This window comes from Centruroides sculpturatus, unplaced genomic scaffold, assembly GCF_000671375.1.
Source record: "Centruroides sculpturatus isolate CEXI.00-Female unplaced genomic scaffold, Cexi_2.0 scaffold928, whole genome shotgun sequence".
Lineage (NCBI taxonomy): Eukaryota > Metazoa > Arthropoda > Arachnida > Scorpiones > Buthidae > Centruroides > Centruroides sculpturatus.
This window is the reverse complement of record NW_019385137.1, coordinates 1201-22344: the sequence shown is the minus strand read 5'-3', so window position 1 is coordinate 22344 and position 21144 is coordinate 1201. Positions and strand designations below refer to the sequence as shown.

Here is a 21144-nt window from a genome sequence, read left to right as displayed (position 1 = left end):
GAGAAAGGTTGGAAAATTAAGACTCAATATTTGCCTAACAGAAGAACTATTTAACCTTTCTGACAACTTTTTATCTTTTGTCCTTTCTCTCCTTTCACCAAATTTGGGTCTATAATCCTTTGAGTCACAACTCCAGCTTTATTTAATAATCCTTCCTCATTCACACATCTCCAAATACATGAAAATATTTCATTTCCACTCAAAACTAAAATATGAATAAAGGTTTATGGCTTTGTGAAACTTCTTTTCTGAGTTTATGCCGTTGAAATAAATAAATAATAAAAAATTAAAACATTTGTCGGTTTTGTTTACACCTTTATTGGGCCGCATTGGAACTTGCCTTGGGCCGCATGCGGCCCGCGGGCCGCGGGTTGGACACCCCTGTTCTACAACATTAATCTGGTCTCACTATATTTAAACACATCTGTTTTACTTTTTATTTTTATTGATAACAGAAGGCAGCTGTCGTTAACTGGTTTTAATGTTGCATTACACATTTAGATTATTTAAATGGTTAAAATTTATTTGAATATTTTATTAATAAGATGTTTAAAATCGAGTACTTTTTAATATTTATTATATTGATAAAGAGCTAATATATAACTTATTCGATTAACTTAAATAATAGAAAAATTGATTAATTTGAATAAGTATGAATTCATCAGTAAAAATTTTAATAAATAACATGTTGTTTTCATAAAAAATTTGTAATGAGTAATTTTAAAATTGAAATTTCATTCAAATTTTAAACTTTTGCTTTCTTATTCCAAAATATACTTTATACTTAGGAAAATTTTACAATTATCTTTAAATAAAATTTTTAATATGGATTTATCATGGAAAAAGATTACAGGTTTTGAAATGGGTTATCGATTCAATAAGTATCTTCTAGTTAGGTTTTTAATAGACGTGTCTGCCTATTAAATTTTGCACAGCAGTTGCAGAATGATGGAAATTAAATACATTGCAGAATATGCTTTAATTATTTTGAATAGTTTTGTTACAATAGAAAAGAATACAGGAAAATACTTTTGATCTTCGTTGATATTTCAATTAAGACTACTACCATTAAACATTAGAAATGTGAATAGAAATAATTTTTAAATTATTATTATTATTATTCGTTGTATCGTGACTGAATAAGTAAATTTAACGGAAATTGATTTTTACTTGAATGATGTATAACAAAAATTGTAACCAAAAGTGATGTAAGAAATAGAATTTTATAATTCACTACGACTTATAGAATAAATTATAAATTTATAATATTTCTCCTGCGATATAATATATACATCTGCGCGCCGCTTAACGATGAGGATACATTCCAAAAAATACGTCGTTAAGCGAACCTCATTGAATGTAGACTACGTGTACTTAGACAAACCTGCATTGTTTAATTTATTATTCATATAGGATACTTCTAACATCATTAAAACTCAATAATAAGCATTTATGTATCTAAGCAGGTACGGTACCTGCATATAAAACAAAACTATTTTATATTTATTACAAAAATACAAATATAACTTTTTATTATTTTACTATTAAATTTTAAGAATTTATTAAATTACTTTTTGATTTTTTAATAATAATATTAAATAATATTTATTTTAATTGCCAATTATAGTTTCAGCATAATTTATATAATCTAGTTTAGTTGTTGATATAAATTATAGGCTAGTTTAAAGTTTCATGAACTATCAATATAAATACTGTAAAGCAATTACTCTATTTGAAGGTAAATTAATTTTCTCAAAATCTAACGTAGTGTTACATATATATAGGCCTATATATATATATATATAATTACAAGGTGTCATATAACTGGTCGTACAAGTGAGAAAGTGGTGATAATTCGTCTTGGCGCTATTCCCCCAAATGGAATGAGGTGATTCAAAAGAACAGAAAAACAGAGTTCGCGTTCTGCTCGCTGAATAACTCTCCCATCGGGATGTCGGAGATTATGATATTGGTCTTTGTAATAATTAACTAAAGCAGAAGCATTGTCGCCACACGTAGTCAACGCAAGAATTATGTCGTATACTCCTGATTGCTTTATGTAATCATATCGACCCTATGATAGAAACTAAAGAGTTTGATTCGATAAGCGTAAGAGAAGAGTAAGAATGATACAAAAAAATAATAAATAACAAAATATAAATAAATAACATCTATAGTATTTACAAACATATCAAGTAAACACAACAATGTTTCCAAAACACCTGACTGTAAAAGTATCAAACAGCGACATCCGTTGAGTTGAATCTTGATCAAGTGCACGCGTACTCGATAAACAGTTATAGCCATTTTTCTCGGAAACATAGCCTCGCATGAAAAATTTTATTCTACATTTTCGACTCATCATTTCATACAGAATTCATCACTTTCCCGTTTATGTGACATCCTGTGTAGACTACACATGGCCTAGTTTCGCGACGCTACAGTCGACAGATGACGTAGTAATTTCTACTTACATGGAAAGTTTGATCTCTGTGTATTATATTTTGTGGTATGTACAATGCTACACGTTCTGTTTTTATTTATTTATTCATTCGTTTCGAATAATCCGGAAATTAGGATAAAAGAGTTTAAATTTCTACTGTAATATATAATAATGATGCATAGTTAAAATTCTCACAACAATATTAATTACTTTTGTAAATATGAATATTAGAATAAATTAAGAAAGAATTGCTCTATAAGTTTATTCTTCAGAGATATAAGCTTTTTTTTTTAATTTTTCAGAATTTTCATTAAAATCTATACTTAGAATACTTCCAAATAGAAATTTGGTTTTATATTTTAAAATATAATTTTGTTATAAATTGTATCTTTAAAAACAGAGCTGACAATAAATTTAAAAGAAAAAATTGTTTCAAAACTCATAATCATTTAGAAATAACTGCTTTATCAAAATGATCTTTGGCAAACATATACAAATTAACTCTAAAGTGTAACTATTGCATAATTCACTGCAAACTAAGTACTGTTTATAGCGAAAAATATAATTCATATTTTATACAAGAGATTTATTGCCAATTTCGTATCGATTTCCTAAAAATGTATTTTTAGCATAGATGTATCTCTTCTTGGGCTTATGTTCAAGAAATGTCAAATTTAATACTTTTTGAAATTATAAAATACTTTTAATAAATGTAGGTCAATCGGTCAATTTCCTATTTATCTAAACACACAATTTATTTATTTTCTAATGATAATTCTCACAAGCATTGCGATTTTAAAATAGGAAAATTCGTAAATTTCACTTTTAAATTGAATTTAAAATCATTAAAGTGAAATTAATGAATTAACATAATATTAGTTCCTTATCTTATAATCGAGATGAGTTGATAATAATAATAAGTGCAGAGCCCAAACGATTAGGAGTTAAAAGTTGAAATTTGATACACAGTTAGGGTACGTCATGAGAATGCACACTAAGAAGGGATTTTTGGAAATTCCCGCGAGGGGAGAGGGAGAAGGTTAAGGATTACCCTGAAGAATTCGGCTTCTACTGTATTATTTTAGATGCGGTTTTTTGCGAGAAATCAAACATATTTTTGAACCCATTTAAAAATTCTTTAATTAGCCTCGGAAGAGAGGGGACCTAAATCTTGCATCCGGTGTAAACGGTTATTATTAAATATTTTAAAAGTTTTATACTCCTCTACTGTATGCAATTTAAAGAATTTTTTAAATGTGTTAGATTGGGCACTCGGTGTGACAAACCCGCGTAAGATAAACTTTGTAAATATAAATCAAATACTATAATATAATACAATAGAAGGATTAAAAGTACGAATAAGTTAATAATCTTAATCTTTGCTGTTGTTATTTTATGCCCGAGAAACGCCGGGCTGCTAGTTAATTATATAATTATTAAACCTTACTAATATTTAAAAGTAATGTATTCAGTTTATAATTTATTTTAAATACTGTTGTATTAAACAATAAAATTTAGGATTTTACAGAAAATATTAACTATATCTTTTTATAGTTTAAATAGTAATATATTTCACAAATCCTTACTTGATTTTAAAATTTAGTTTTATTTTAATATTAAAAAACAAAATATTAGTTTTTATTTTGTAATTTTAATTAGGATATCGTTTTAATATGAGAAAAAAATATATATATATTTTTGTTTAGCATTAGGGATGTTATAATAGGGATATGTGTATATTATTATATAGTATATATCCTATACAGAATATAAATTTTTAGTTTATCTTGAATTCTTGAAAAATAAATGATACGTTTTTAACTTTTATATATATAGTAGACCCCTATAAAACGGGTTTATATAATGCGAATTCGTATATAGTGGCGAAAAAATTGCGACCGTATTCGTATAAACACGCTAAAAGAAACTCGTAAAATACGGTAAAACGTCATCGCCGACTCGTGTCGCGACAGGATTGGTCGAATCTAGACCAATAGCGGATATTGCACAAACTGTTGAGTTTAAACGAGCAGCGGACCTACTAAAAACCATTTATTATTTAACGGCCATAAAAATTATATTTATATTAATGATGTCTCCAAAGTTTAGCGAATTTTTCGCAGAAAAATAACTTATCAGAAAACACGCGCCCGCCGTTCGATGCGCCGCTCCGCGAAGAAAACAAGCTTAAGCAATGGCGTCGTCAAACGGTGCACACTCGGTAAGTAATCCTACAATTTTTTGTTTATAGCATAGTTTATATGGATTATTTCCAAAAAATTATACGTATTTTGGAAATGTTGAGTCGAGTCGAATTAGTCTAGAATCGATTAATTTTATGGAAGAAAACCTTTCAAACAGCCGTAGTCCGTAAACTGCATACGTGCCGGGCTGTGATTGGCTCATGTATTTAAGGACTCGTAGAACATGAATTTCATAAAATGCGGAATGCATCTACCGTGTTATAGGGGGGTCGACTGTATATATATATATAAGGCTGCTTTTCTCTATAATTTATTGATAATTGCTTAATGATTATTAATAATTGTAAACAATATTCCAAGCAATTTAAGTTCTAAAATTCAATAGTCTTCAATTGTCGTTTAGATGTTATAAGCAACAAAATTTTGAAAAAATATGACACTTTACAACTGTGAAAAAGATATGGCACATTGCCATATATTTCCACAGTTGTAAAAACATTATTGTTGCACATTTATTAGATTTTTGAAACAGTTCTAACTTTTTTACACTACTTTCATCGATTTGAAATGAGTAAACTGTCAAATTAAATAGCGTTATTTTAAATATAATCAAAATAGCTCAATCAAAATTTATATTACGAAAACACGGTAATTTTTAAAAGAAAACCGAATATGAAAAGTTGGAAACTTATTAATAATTAATACGTTTTCGACTATATTAATAGTCGATTAATTATTAATAATAATTCCGATTAATAAGTTACATTAAACATTTCGATTACTATTAAATATTTTATGAACTTAAAAAAATTAATAATTTCTCTATTGAAAGCTTCACCCAGAACAATAATTGTTATGGGTGAAAGATTTTGAAAATATTTAAGTGATATAAGAAACTGAAATGATCTGAATGTTTAAAATAAATTTAATTTAATTTAATTTTCAACCTGAAAAAATTTGAATCAGTTATATATATCGAACTGAAATAAGTAGTCCATGATGTATTTATTTAGGCAAATATTATACATACAGTATTTGCCTGTTTTTCCAGTATTTCAACAATCTTTCCATACTAATATTTATATTTCAAAATCAATTAGTAAATAGAATTTTCCAATAAGACTATGAATAAATTAATAATTATTTTTACTTAAAATTATTTCACTATTTTATAGAGTAAATCTCTAGAATTATCTACAAGACAAAAACAACCTCCTTTAGCTGCTTGAAGCGAAAAGGACTGTTTTTCTTTTAATAAGAAATATAACTCTTTTTGAATTAGTAAAAGTCAACGAAGATTTTGTTTTTAAATTCTATTAATACGTTATATATAGTATATAATATTTAAAAAATTTTTAAACATAATTAGTTATGTTTACGTAAAAATGTGCCTATATTGGCCAATAATCAGCATGTGTTTATAATGAATATTTTACTGTTATAAATTTACTTGTGAAATTGGGATGCACATTTTTTTTTAAAGAAAAGGTTAAAAAGTGCTCCTAAAATATATAAAAGTAAAACCATTTTATTGCGCGTAAAAGTACACATAGAATACAAGCACAAAACTGAAGAAAATGATGGAAAATTCAAATCGACTAGTCACTTTCGGAATCTGATTTTTCAGTTTCACAGTTTACAAGAAAAAAAACATTGTAATTGCGAATACACAGTCGTTTTACATTCTTCGTGGTCGTCGCGCGAGGAAAGTAAATCTTTGAACTGAGAAAACGATCTCTCGACATCAACAAATGCGAGATAGCATATTTAGTTTTCGCTAAAATCTTAAGATTTTGTTAGTGAAGAAATTCAGGAATTATATTTTGAATATCCGTATTTTTTCTCAGGAAATATTACATTCTATCTAAATCAAAACCATCCAACTGTTTTTTGATGTGTTTAAAAATTTCCCCCTGCTTCTCAGTAAACAGACCATTTTCTCAAGCTTAGAAAGTGCTGCATAGGGACTTGTATGACTGAACAGTGTAGAATTTCTTTAACATGGCATCTTATTTCAACATTCTCGAATTCCGTTGCGGTCATTGAAGAGTTTTTGTCCAGTTTATCAATGAATGTTTCTATAGATGAGAAATTTTAGACATAAAAACAAGCTACTTGAATTCGCATGCCTCATCTAGTTATTACAGGGTGTTTTAGGAATGGCAAGCCAGTTATATTTTTATATAGATATATATCCGCAGGACATTTAATCAAAGCCTTTTTCATTTCCGAAATGAAATCGTTGACCGCAGAAAATACTGCCCTAATTACTTCACATATCTTATTAAGACAATGAGCAAGACAAGTGACATGTCTCAGATTTAAATACATCAACTTTGTATTTGAGCATGCACTTAGCATATATGGTGCCTGATCTGCTACAAGTAACCAAACCTTTTCACTGAATGACAGAGTTCCACCAATTTAGCAACACACTCACTGAAGACCTGCATAATAGCATGGGTTGTATTCGCTCCCAGTTAAATCGATGAAATGCTCAGCACTACTGTATCTTTTTAGCAAATCCGTTATTTCATCCAAAATAAAAAGAATTGATTTGTTTCCTATTATTTCCTCTTTTTTTCTTCTTTTTTATGTTGCTTCATATGCAGGCTATGGTCAGACTGCATATGAAGCAACATGGCCACATAGCATGCTTTGGTCAGTATTGAGTGTTTGTTGTACTTATCTAAAATACATTGTATAGAAAATTGATTAAACTGGGAAAAATAATACTTAAAGTAATTGAAGAACCCTTATAAAAATGATTTTATGAGTATAAACATATTAAATAAAAAGATAGGATAAAAGTTAAAAAATCAAAATACACGTGAAAAAATTAAAATCATAAAAACATAAAAAAATAAACTAATTGTTTTATTGTGGAAATACTTCAAAAATTATTTTGGAGTTTAATATACAAAATAGATGTAATACATGAATTACAGTACTACTTAATCAAAAGTAAATGAAAGTGAACTATTATTTCTATCATAATAGAGTTGTGTCTTTATTTAGTATAAAAATCAAGTATAAAAGCACAAAAACTTATCTGGAGTGTTAAAAGAGTTGAATATAAATGAAGAAATAACGACTCCTTATTAATTAAATATTCTAAATTTAGAAAGTTTTTGTAGTTATTTTGCTGATGATGAGACGTTGTCCTGAAAACGTTTAATTTGTTTTTTTGTTTATTACTTTTTGAAAAATATTTGAAAGTTGTTTTCTTTCAAACAAACATATTTTTATTTTACATGTTTATATATTCATTAATTAAATTATTTTATTTTCAGTTTTTGTTACGATACGACAATCTTTATGATATTTTCATCAATTAAGAATTGTTGATTAAATCAGATTGAAAGAACCTTTAATTACTTTATAACATATTCAATAATTCATACTTCAATGCATAAGATATAAAGTTTATCATAATATTGTTTTTACGTTTTGAAATTTATAATTACAAATTTTTACAATGAATAATTTGAAACGAGAATCTTTGGAAATACTTTACATGCAAAAAATAGGCAATTTGGTTAATTTTAATTTAATTTTTTATCTTAATATTTATTAAATCATGTTCACACCATCATTGTTATTATTTATCTTCAAATAAATTTGAAAAACTGTTGATAAATAAGCAAAATAAATTATATTTTCGTCATCGGATTCAGTTATGAAGGATGATAAAGTTTGTATGTAATCTTCTATCAATTTGGACCAGTCAAGTCACATTAAAATAACATTTTTGTTGGCTTTTAATCATTATTACAAGAAGAAAAGACACGATGATGGATTTAATTTAACCTTATACCTGTATATTAAAAAAAAAGTCGCATAATGCGAACAAAAAAATCTATAAATTATTCTTGTATTCTAGAAAACTAATGACCCTAGACACAGACTCACGCAATATTTAATTTGATTGTATTCCTTATAAAATTATAAAATGTTATAAATATATTAAACATAAAAAATAAAGATACTGTATAAGATTTTGCTGTTTTATTGTATTATTCGAAAACAGTATTTTTGAAGGCAGAAATTCGAAGTTTATGCTTTTATATTTACGACAATATTATAAATAAACTTTTATTCAAATCTCATAACCATAACATTCTAAAAGTTTATGGCAAGACAATAGCAATTTTACTAAATTTTAATTGAACCTTACATAATAGGAATAAGATAGGAACGATTTTTAAGAAATCCTACAATTTAGGGCAATTTCTTATCACTGTTTCTATCGTTTATTGTTCAATAAAAAAGTTTATAGAATTAAATATATATTAATATAAATTTTCATTTATATTTTAATTTAATTTTGTTAAATGTATCAAATACCTAGCATCACAATTTATAAATATAGGCTATTTGTATTAGTTTTTTTTAGAAATTATATAAAGTTGAAAGATGATGTAAATACTTCTCATAAAAGATACAATTGTATTATAAATATTTTGCCATTCTGTATAATTAAAAAAATTTTTTAATTATTTATAAAGTAGTTATTAAAATATAAAATGATTAATTTATATTGAGAAAAACATAGAACAATTTTAGAACAGATAATAATGTAAAATATTTAATAAATACTTAAAAATTAATATTATTACTACTATAATTGTTTAAAATTTAAATTTATAAGATTATAAAACTTTATAAATCATTTATTATAATAACTATCGAATTATCTTGATGAAGTTTGCAAGAATTAAATTAGAACTCGTTAATGTCATAGTTTCATTTATAGAGAAATTCTTAGAAAAATCGATGTATCTGTTTCATGTAAATATTTGGAAGAATAAATTTATATTAACTAGTGAACACAAAGCTGTGTTATTATTAAAACACTTGGCGTTTTCCTCTTTATTCAGTCAACTGAATAAAGAGGAAAACGCCAAGTGTTTTAATAATAACACAGCTTTGTGTTCACTAGTTAATATAAATTTATTCTTCCAAATATTTACATGAAACAGATACATCGATTTTTCTAAGAATTTCTCTATAAATGAAACTATGACATTAACGAGTTCTAATTTAATTCTTGCAAACTTCATCAAGATAATTCGATAGTTATTATAATAAATGATTTATAAAGTTTTATAATCTTATAAATTTAAATTTTAAACAATTATAGTAGTAATAATATTAATTTTTAAGTATTTATTAAATATTTTACATTATTATCTGTTCTAAAATTGTTCTATGTTTTTCTCAATATAAATTAATCATTTTATATTTTAATAACTACTTTATAAATAATTAAAAAATTTTTTTAATTATACAGAATGGCAAAATATTTATAATACAATTGTATCTTTTATGAGAAGTATTTACATCATCTTTCAACTTTATATAATTTCTAAAAAAAACTAATNCTTGGCGTTTTCCTCTTTATTCAGTCAACTGAATAAAGAGGAAAACGCCAAGTGTTTTAATAATAACACAGCTTTGTGTTCAATAGTTAATAAATACGAAAACACGGTTTCAAAAAACGAATCAAATAAATTTATATGTTGAAGTAATTGTCTTTTAAATTCTGCTCAGAAATGAATAGATTCTCCCCCTCCCAAAATGTACACTTATAAGCCTGGAGAGCTTAAGGTCAAGCAGAGAAGCCTCACACGATTTCATCGCTCTTTTTACATTGTCCAGCGCTTTCCTTTTACGTACGTTAACCAGACAAAAAATATTTTCACTCGTTTCGACACCTTCTACGACTTTATAATATAAACTATGTCGTTATTTTTCATAGGACTTGAGATAAATTTGCCTTTACGCGAACTAACCAGTGTAATTGCATTTAGTTAATACATAGAAGCGAGATATAACTCTGGGCAAGGTTTGTACTATATCCTGTACCTGTGTAGTAAGTACAGTAAATATATTTAACTTAATATAAACCTAACGATAAAAGTGTATCAATTAAAAATATTCAATGTAACTTATACTGTACAGTACTGTACATCATTCCAAATTAAAGTAGTCAATCGAAACGGAATATTGTTTTCTTTAGCATTTTCAAATTGTTGAAAATTTGATTTATAAAATTTAATCTTTCAATATGTAAAATATAGATAAATTGTTTATTCCACTTTCTATTTTTAGTCTCCTATTCTTCTACATTCTAGATATAATCAAAGTCTGTTTCTATTTTTAACATTAGTGACCAATATGTTTATTCTTACTTATTCAAGAATTTAGTATAATTTTAATTGTACGTAATTTTTAGATATAATTATAGAAAAATCCAAATGGAAATTGAAAAATTAATTTTAATAACCAATATAATAAGCATAACAGTGAATGATTCTAATCGATAATTTCTCTACATTTGGATAACCTCATTTCAATCATGAGATATATGAAATCAACTGACCAACAATTCCGACAGTAATAATGGACAGTCTCTTGACTGTTTAGGAAATAATAAGACTTTATAATAATTAAAAATAAATAAAATAACTTACGTAAGTCGTAACGCTCACATCTTAAGTATTTATATTATTATTCCTTGTACTTTTAAGATAGGATATTTATAAAACAGACACTATTGCTAAAATAAAACAATTACGAATGTATTTATGTTTTATTCGAATCCTCTTGATATTTGATTCTCCCCAGTCTACACTAATATATATAGCCTATATATTTCTCGATTCTTTATAAACATTTATTTAGCTATTTACAAATAGAAGCATATAACCTGGGATTTTATATGACTAATAATTTAAGTTTGAAAGGCGATAAACTATGTTAGGCTTAAAAAATGGAAAAATATTAAAATTTAATATAATAGAAGACTAAATTTCCAGATTTTTCTAATAAAAATGTATGCTTAAGTATCTTAATTAGTAAAATTTGGATAAATAATTCCAAGAACAGAGACAACTTTCTCGACACAATTTTCAATACAGGCATCATAAACGATTTATTTATCTTCCAAGAATTACTCTATTTATAATATTCTCGGATAACCTTTACTGTATTTATCAAGTCAAAACAAAACCCGGTTTTTTTAAAATATTTTGGACTGGAGAATTAGTTTTAAATCCATAAATGATCATCTCGTTATTTAAATTATGACTAAAAGCAGAACAAAATACCATTTACCTGTTGTATTTTACTGTACTGTACGTTGCAGACGATTTACATATAGACTATAGAATAATTTTAAATATAAAATTGAAAACATTTTGAATTTTTATTAATTTTTAAAATATATTTTATATGATTTAACAAAATAATTTATATACAAGGTACTGTACAATACCACTATATTTATATAGGCTTAGAGCTTCAGTTATTTCTTATTCAAAACATTATATAAGTTTTGAATGAACAATTAATTTCAAATATTTTGTAGTAAGCTTATTTATTAGTTGACTGTTAGTTATAAAGCGTATTTCCGATAGTAAATATAATTGACAAATTGTTAATGCTGTTTCGTGATACAAATTGTTCACGACGTTACATTAAAAATATGATCAAATTATTTAAAAAACTGGTTTAAAATGTTCTATCGAATGCTTAAGTAAGCTATAAAAGTATAATCTTACTTAAACTATACTTGTATTCTTAAATTACCAGTTTTATGGTTCTTGCCTATTAACTAGTATTGTTTGTAGCTTGTACTAAATAATTCTGTAAAGTTAAAAATCGACTATGACCTCACGCAAATGCCCACTTAAACTATAATGACATGCAGATTTAGCAACTGTTTCCTTCACGCAGATTGGAAACCTTATTCAGTAGTTTTGATCGGTGAATAACTGGAAATGCATAGTCTGGATCCCGGTGGAATTCAAATCTATAGTTTATATATTCGTTTCTACGGTAACGACTTAACTCAAGTGACTTATGTGATTGAAGTTAAAAAGGCTCATTTATAAAAATTTGTTTAAACTTATGTATCAAAATGAGTGTAATTCTTTAAAATTAATTTCGAAAAATATAAACTGATCGGTCAGTTAATTTCATTTTTATATGGATAAATATTAATCTCAAAATCAATTTTACACTTAAAAATTCATTTTTAATAAAAGTTTTGCCTTCGATAACAGCACAATAAGATGATTTGTAAAATCTTTACAAACATTTAGATGCTATTATTAAAGTACCTGGATGGAAGATCGATACTAATCCCTGTAGTATCTGTAAAAATATTTCTTAGCTGGAATAAGCTGGATATTTACAAAAATATTTTCGGCTATTCTTTATCGAATAACTTATTTATTTTTCGTCTTATCTTTGAACTGTTTGTTATATACCGATATTAAAATGTTTAGCTCAAAATCCTGATTTTTACTTACATCCTCTGTATAAGTCCATCCTTATACGGTGAGCTACTGATAGGCTAGAACTGAAATGTAGATACGATACAGTAGTATACGATAGTCAGTGTCGAAAGGTTATAATAATACGTGTAGACACGCATTGCTTCGTCGCTCTTCGATGTTACAGTGAAGTTGTTTTAAGGTAATTTAATGTAATTACCGGTGCTTATTATTATTTTTCATTTATAACTGACTTTTATATATTTGTTCTTTTCTATAAATATCGTTAAACTCATATTTTATTTACGGAATATGAAAAATTAATTCCTTGCCAATTTACGATGTATTTGGCAAGGATATATTTATCTGCAAAAAGTTTATCTGCAAAAATAAACTTTTGTAAGGGACGGAAGGAGGGTGGGAGAGCGAGAGAGAAAATACGAGACTATCTGATAATTAAAAGGATCTTTTCTAATGAAAAATGTCAAATATATTCTCTGGAAAATTTACCAGCCATCCAGATTTTATTGGCCACTCAGGTCACTACCGATAAAACACGAGAATGTAAATTCAGATCTAAAGAATCTAAAAGTAGGAGACCAAATCGAATTGAAAGGCACGCCAGTCTAGTTCCTATTGGTTGTTAATCCCTTTAAAAACTCAACTCGAGCCAATTTCCGGGTTCTCTATGGTCGATACAGTTTTTGATTATCCAATTCCCTTTAAAAGTGGTCTTGGATGTGATTCTTTAGCTTTGTTACAAGTGCAATATCATTGGTTTCCGTTTGTAATTATCGAGAATTATGAGGTTACATGATATCCTTCTGAACACGATATCCTTTTATATCCTTCTGAACCTAAATTTTATTAAATTTATAACTTAATGTAAAATTTAATTTTAAAACTTATTTTCTATGTTACTTATAACAACATTTTTGTTCATTTTAAGTAAATAAAGAGACGTAGTTCCAAATTCGTCAATTAAATATACACCTCCAAATTGCATTCTTTTTACGCTTTGATTTCCTATACCAGAGGAGACTGACACCCCAAATGAGCCCGGTGATCTTCCCTTCTTCCCGAATGTCCCTGATATCATCTCACTCTTGTATCTTAATTGAATAAAAAGATGAGTGGCAAAATTAAAAGACATAAACGATCATTTTATAATAAAGCCTGCCACTTTTGTCACGGCACTAATCTTTTAATATATGATATATATATAGCTCATCATATAAAAAAGTAGCACATAATATACATAGTCACATAAAGTCGCAAAAAATCTTCAGTAAATTAACTAATAGTTTACACAGAAACACCACAATAGTACAGTATTTGATAATACTTTGTTGTATATTTTTTGCTTAAGCTCCGTCATTTGCGATGATATAGGCTAACAGTTGGAGCATCAATTCTTCGAAACACCGTGCAGTGTAGTGTTGATTCGCACTGAATTTTTATAATTATATTAATTCCTTTATTAAATAACTTCCCCAGGCAGGAGTTTTATTTAGAAGTATTTGTGACGGCCTGCAGGAGTCACAGTAAGTGGAGCACAGCAATTGTTAAAAGAATCACCATAGTGCTTTAATAGTATTATTTGCTGAATATAAAATTCTATTTCATCATTATTCATACACAAAGTTTCCGCTATAACTAAAAAATGTTTAATTTTTATTTCATTGTCAAACAATTGTAATTTACATTGAATATTAAGGAATTTTTTAAAGGAAATTATATTTGTCAGTAAAATAAAAAAGTAGATAATAAAATGAATTTTGTCAACATACAAATTAAAATATTTTTAAAAAAAATTAAATTTCGATTGGTATTAAAACTTAATAAATTAGATTCAGTTGAGTAACTCAATCTTCGGGAAGTTTTCCTTAATATTTTAATAAAATACCTTATTATTGATTTCGCTCATTGTTCTTAGATGATTTTACTTAACGTCTTCGAAACTTGAACGTCTACTTGACAATTAATAATTATAATAATTATTATTATTAAAGAAAAAAAACAGGCGTTTTTCTCATTGGTCGGTAACGATAAAATAAATTAGAAGTCAAGGACTCGATTAAGACATTCAATATTTTTATTTCAAAATATCAATAATAAACTAAACTTTCCGCATAAATTTATGTCGGCATTTTACTATAATTTAAATATAAAATCGTATGTATAAAACAATTTTTAAAATTTTACTATAATAGTAAAAACGATTCATAATTTTAATTATATATATCCTCGACAGATGGCAGCACATTAACATGCGGTTATAGGAAAAAACAACAAGAGTATTGTTGAGAATTAAAAGGTTTTCATAGTTGAAATTTTAATAAATTTTTTGAAAAAATTTGTTTTTAAATATGAATTTAAATATTTTCGAATAAAAATTACCTTGCTGTAAGCTTTGTGTCCTTATATTCTTGTTTAAACTCACTTTCTTTATATTTAGGACTTTCATACCTCAGTGATAAGGCTTATAAATTGTAGTATTATTAATTATTTTATTAACAAGAAATAATTCCTACAATTTCAAAATATTTCGGGATGCATTTCGATGAGAGATATCAATACACTTTCCTCTTCAGTCTTGATATAACAATTAATAACACTGCAATTTAAAAGCCTTATCATTTGTGTATCAATTCTAAATTGTTAAGCAAGCAGATGAGCTTAAAGAAGAAGAAATATCTTAATGAAATAATATTTAAAATATAAAAAATACAAATTATTGTAAATTATTTCAATTAATTTGATACTCTATTTTCATTAATTACAGAGCATTGAATTCAACAATCACTTAAAAAGTTTCAATTAGCTATAAAAACAAGCTAATATAATGATGCAATAGGTCCTTCAAATGGCTGACTAAAAATAAATTTATAATTTGATAAATGTTGAACATGAAAATATTAAATGTCTACATATCGATTCGTAAAATCCAACATGATTGCTCTGCTTTAAAGAGAATTCTTCTTGGACATAACTTTCGTATCTCTAAGACTGCGCTCTGTCGAAAATCTCTGAAGCTAAATTTAAGGATATAGAAACTATCACTAAACAGGAAAATATAGTATTTACTGTAAGAAATAAACCTGCTTCTTAAAAATTAAATTACATAGAAGGACCACTTTAATTTGAACGAAACGATGCCACTCTTCTAGCCAATAATAGAAAATCAGAGAAGCACTATACAGTAATGGTTTTGTTTGTGTTATAGTAGCCTTATACATAGCTTTGTTTTTTTAGGAAAGCGACTATTATATTTTTAGTTTTTAAAATTTTTTAACGATTGACATTTTACACTTTATAACTTTTACTATCTTATACTTTGTACATTTCTTTGGAAGAACTTTTTCTGTTTGCATTGTAATTTTTTTCTTAGATATTGTTACTATCACACTGTAGAAATTAAAGCAATGTTTATATTTTTTACTTTCCCGGCTGTTATATATAACAGAGAGAAAGTATGGTAATCTGTCAAAAAATGACTCCCCCTCAGATTTTTTCATTTTTGGATTCAGAACACTTTGAAACGTCGAGAAATACAAAAAAATTCGGGAGAGTTTTCTGTATGGATGTTAATGTGTGTGTGTGGGGGCACTAATTTTTTACCCTCTTTGAAACTTAATAACTCCTGTGCTTTATGTCAAAAATATTTGAAATTTTGCAGGGAGGTTTGTGTATTAGGATGACTGATGCTATTAAATTTTGGTGATTGAAGATCGAGGAAATGGAGAGATAAAGGGAGTCGTGTGTATCTCCAGTAGGACGTAATGACCGATTTTACTCGCTATTAGCATTTATAATATTTTATAAAACCCATCCCTACCCTCAAAATTAAGCTTTTTTGCCATTTTATAATAGTTAAAAATATAAAAAGATTTTTAATAAATTATCATAACAGGTGGCTTCACCAAATGTTGCCAGGAAAGTTAAGCAACTCGTTGTTGAATTTTTTAGCATATTACTGAACGTATATCATTAAAACTTTTAAATAGTGAAAATGTATAGAAAAATTTGTAAATATGAATCATAAGTATATACAGGGTGTTTAAAAAACGTACCGAGAAACTTCGGGGATTTTCAAAAAGGTAGTAGTTTTTACTATCGACTGGCAACCTCAGTATCTTCAAGTTTCGTTTATTACTCATTCGCGTATTCGAAATTCTTGAAAATAGACAATAATTTTTCTTTTGAAGAACTGGCTGACACTGGCTTGTTTATAGTGAAGCAAATTCATGAGAAGCTGCACGTTTGTATGAAGAGAGGTATCCCAAGAAGCCGTCCGTCAAGAAGACCTGGCAAGTGTCGTGGCCGCTTTTGCACATATTCAAACTATTTTAAGAATATTCCATAGGGTCCATGAATCCGTGAACCGACGATGCAATCTCTGTATTGAAGTACATACATGGTCTCCATTCTTATCGAATTGTAAATTCAAAAAATTTTCTCTGTTGCCAAAACAGCTCATTTGCGGACATGGATTTATTAACAAAAAAGTAATTGTTTTAGTGTCTTCTATAACTTCCCGAAGTTTGTCAGTATGTTTTTGAAGTAACCTGTATAAGTTATACGTAGAAATAACAATTTATTGGTATAATTTTAATACAATACAATATGTAGAAATAAAGGGTATTATCGCGAAATTTTACATTCAATTTTAAGAAATGTCGGTGTTAATTCTTGAAATTATCATACTGTATATTTTTATGAAAAGCTTTAATTGCATAAAAACTGTATAGAAGTTGTAATCTTTTTTTTATTATTACAGAGGCTTTATTGGACCCTTATTTTCTCACTATCCACTGCAACGAGGGAAGACTGGGAAACCAAATGGGTACATACGCAACTCTATATGGACTAGCTCGCCTCAATAAAAGAATTCCTTATGGACAACAGTGCAATATGGACTCTCTTATTCCGTATTTCGAATTATCGGTAGCAGAAATAGGAAGTTTACCTCAAAAATATTCTCGGGAATATGAACTCGGTCCTTATTTTCAGCTTCAAGACGAAAATATTCCTAGTGATAAGAATATATTAACTGGCTATCTTTATCCATCATCATTTACATTTTACCATCATGTTCAAAATGAAATCAAACGCGAATTTCAATTTAAAAAAAATATCATTAAATATGTTTACGATGTATTTAATGATATTCGTGCAACAAGAGGTACTTCTCTTTTTATTAGTGTTCATATCAGAAGGACAGATTATTGCTCCTGGTTAAAGGCCTTCCGTGGTAAAGAATTTGACAAAGAATATATTTTAAAAGCAATGCAATATTTTAAAAATAAATATAAAAATATACTCTTTCTGCTAGTAAGCGATGATAGAAAATGGTGTATTAAACAATTTAGTAATTTACCCGATGTGATAATAACTAAAGAACCACCAGAACCTGCTTACGACTTAGCCTTACTTGCGCATTGCAATCATTCTATTATTACTTACGGAACATTTGGATTTTGGGGAGCTTATTTAGCTGGTGGTGATACTGTTTATTATGCAAATTTCTTAGCTCCAAATTCGAAATTTCTTCGACACGAGTTAACATATGATAAGGTATATCTTCCCGAATGGGTTGGCATATCAACAATAGAAAATGATTTTTGGTTAAAACATAATTCTTCATTCCATCCAAAAGAATGTGAAACTGTAACTTGGTGGGAATGGATTTTTGGTAAGAGAAATTAATATATCCATCCATTTTTGCTACAAATGTGATATGGTTTTTTATTTTGCATATAATAAAATTTTATTTTCAATGAGAAATTAAGTATTTTTGGATTCAAGTAAATTAGAGATTATTTATAAATAAACTGTGCAATTTTTTAAGTCAATCTTGTTGTACTTGTAGCCACATGTGTAGATACTCTGAAATTATGAATACCTTTCACTACTTTTAGGTTTCACTTTTGTAAGGTTTTCTATAAAAGATAAGTATTACATATACACAAACATACTGTGTATATATAACTTTTTCTACTTTTTGTATCATAAAGTTAAAACTGGTAATGATTAAAAATCCATCCAAAAAGTAGATATTTAAATATTAAAAATATGGCAATTAACTATTTAATATTTCACAATTCTGTTTGAAATTGATTATTAGAATTTCTATTACTGAATAATATATTCAAAATAGTGTATACTTTTTTAATTTATATTTTTGTTGTATACAATTACAGGTTAAAAATAAATTAAACGATAAGAAATGTTTTTGGATTTCATTCATATACTATTTTATTATATCCTAATAGTCTACTCATTTGTTTCATTTATTTTAAAAATTTTTATCAATGAGACTCTCAATTGCAAATTCTTGCAAATTGAATCACCACAAACAATTTTTCTTGTTTGTTTTTGATATATTTAACAATGGATAATTAGGGTCAGTTTTCTCGAATCTTATCCGAGTTACATCATCACGCATCACTCAATCGTGGGAAATAAAAAATGAATAGTGCATCTAAATATTAACATTAATGTAATTTAGATTAAATGCGAAATTTGTTAAATAAAAAAAAATTGCATTTTGTCATTCAAAAATATTTTTAATTTATTAATATAAGTTAAAAAAATTATTTTATTCTACCAAATGATTAATCATTTACGTAATATTAGAACACTTTATTCCTATCTGTCTCATTATTTTTTTTCGAAGTAATGTTTTTCTTTATTTTAGCTTCAATTTAATCATTTAAAATAATTGATTAATCAATCTCTTTTTGTTTATACTGTATTTGGATCTTTTAATTATCAAAAACTTTACATTTTATTTTTTACATTGATACTATTATTGTTTAGTTTCTCACTTCTAATTTTATTATGAAATAATTTTAATACCGTGATATTAAAATTACGGAAAAATATAAATTCTTATTGCTGGTGCTCGTGTCTCGTGTCTTTTAAAACAAACTTCAGAATATAATTATTTAATTACACTGGATTTTTTAGCACCAAAACAGCATGTGTAGAACAATTTTAAGTTAAGATTTTTTTATTAATGCTATTTATTTACTTGTTTAATTATCGCAAATATATCCTTTTAAGAAAAGTGTCTACACTTCTGGTTACTAGTAAATAACATTCTGAATAGATTATATTTAAAGATGTATAGTAATGTAAGATGTAAAAGTAAATATAATTGCTGTATGGTTAATATTTATTGTACTGTACGTTATATTAAATTGTTGACCAATAAATGTAAAAAAATAATAATTTTATATCAGATTTAAATAATAAAATGTTATAAATAAGTGAAGTATTACATTTTTTTATACTTTTATGATCTCATAATAAAGAAGTCTTGTTTATAAAATAAATAAAAATAAACTTTAGATTGAACTAAACAAACTAACTTATTGTAAATAATACTAGAGAGCATTATTTACAATATTATACTATTTTATAGTAAAGCTAAATATATTCTTAGTTATTAAAGTTTATTTAATAACACAAACATTGAATATTATTCCCGTGTAGAAAGTATTTTAATAATAAATCATTAAACACTAAATATGACAAAATTATAAAGCATTTTCTTTATTAACAGTTTAAGTAGTTACTAAAATATTAGGAGAAAGATAGAGAAAATGCATTAAATCGTAAAGATGAAACTGATAATATAGTTTCGTTTAACATCTCATAATTTGAAGTATCAAATTAGAAATCCCTTTAATAAAGATGATAATAAATTCGAATGTAAGCTAACTAGAAGAGAAGAGAAATGACTAATGATGATGCAGAATACAGAAACAACACCTTCATTTAAACATGTGAGAGTTTTCTCCTTCACTTATTTGAAGCAGGTGATTCAGTAAAGAGAGAAAAATTTATACAAGATAGCTTCAAAAAGTTACCGAATTTATGCTGGGTTAGTCAATTAAAGGCAATGAAAAAGGGAACATGTAATGCATGTCTTAGAGAAGGACACGTCAGGAATAGAGAAATGTGTTCAAACAAATCCATACTGCAAAGATGACAACAGTTACCATTTACTGAAGGTCGTGTTAGTGAAACAGTCTGGCGAAAATGTCTGTGAAAGAACAACGTGCAAATATCAAATTTTCTGTATTATTAGGGAAAAAACCTGAGACCTTGAATATGCTTCAGAACGCCTATGTTGAATCTGTCACGAAGCATTCTCAAGTTTATGACTGGTAAAACGCTTTCGTGAGGGACGAGAAAGCATCGCTGA

At 26.7% G+C, this 21144-nt stretch overlaps 1 protein-coding gene across 1 annotated transcript in view; it reads left to right on the top strand.

Moving 5' to 3' along the window:
- Positions 1–19058, top strand: part of LOC111635299 (galactoside 2-alpha-L-fucosyltransferase 2-like) — a 25236-nt gene extending 6178 nt beyond the window's left edge. Inside the window, exon 2 of the mRNA XM_023380229.1 lies at positions 17710–19058. Coding sequence (XP_023235997.1) covers positions 17710–18638 — 929 coding nt within the window. The 3' untranslated portion in view covers positions 18639–19058. The remainder of the gene's footprint in view (positions 1–17709) is intronic.
- The last annotated feature ends 2086 nt before the right edge of the window (positions 19059–21144 follow it).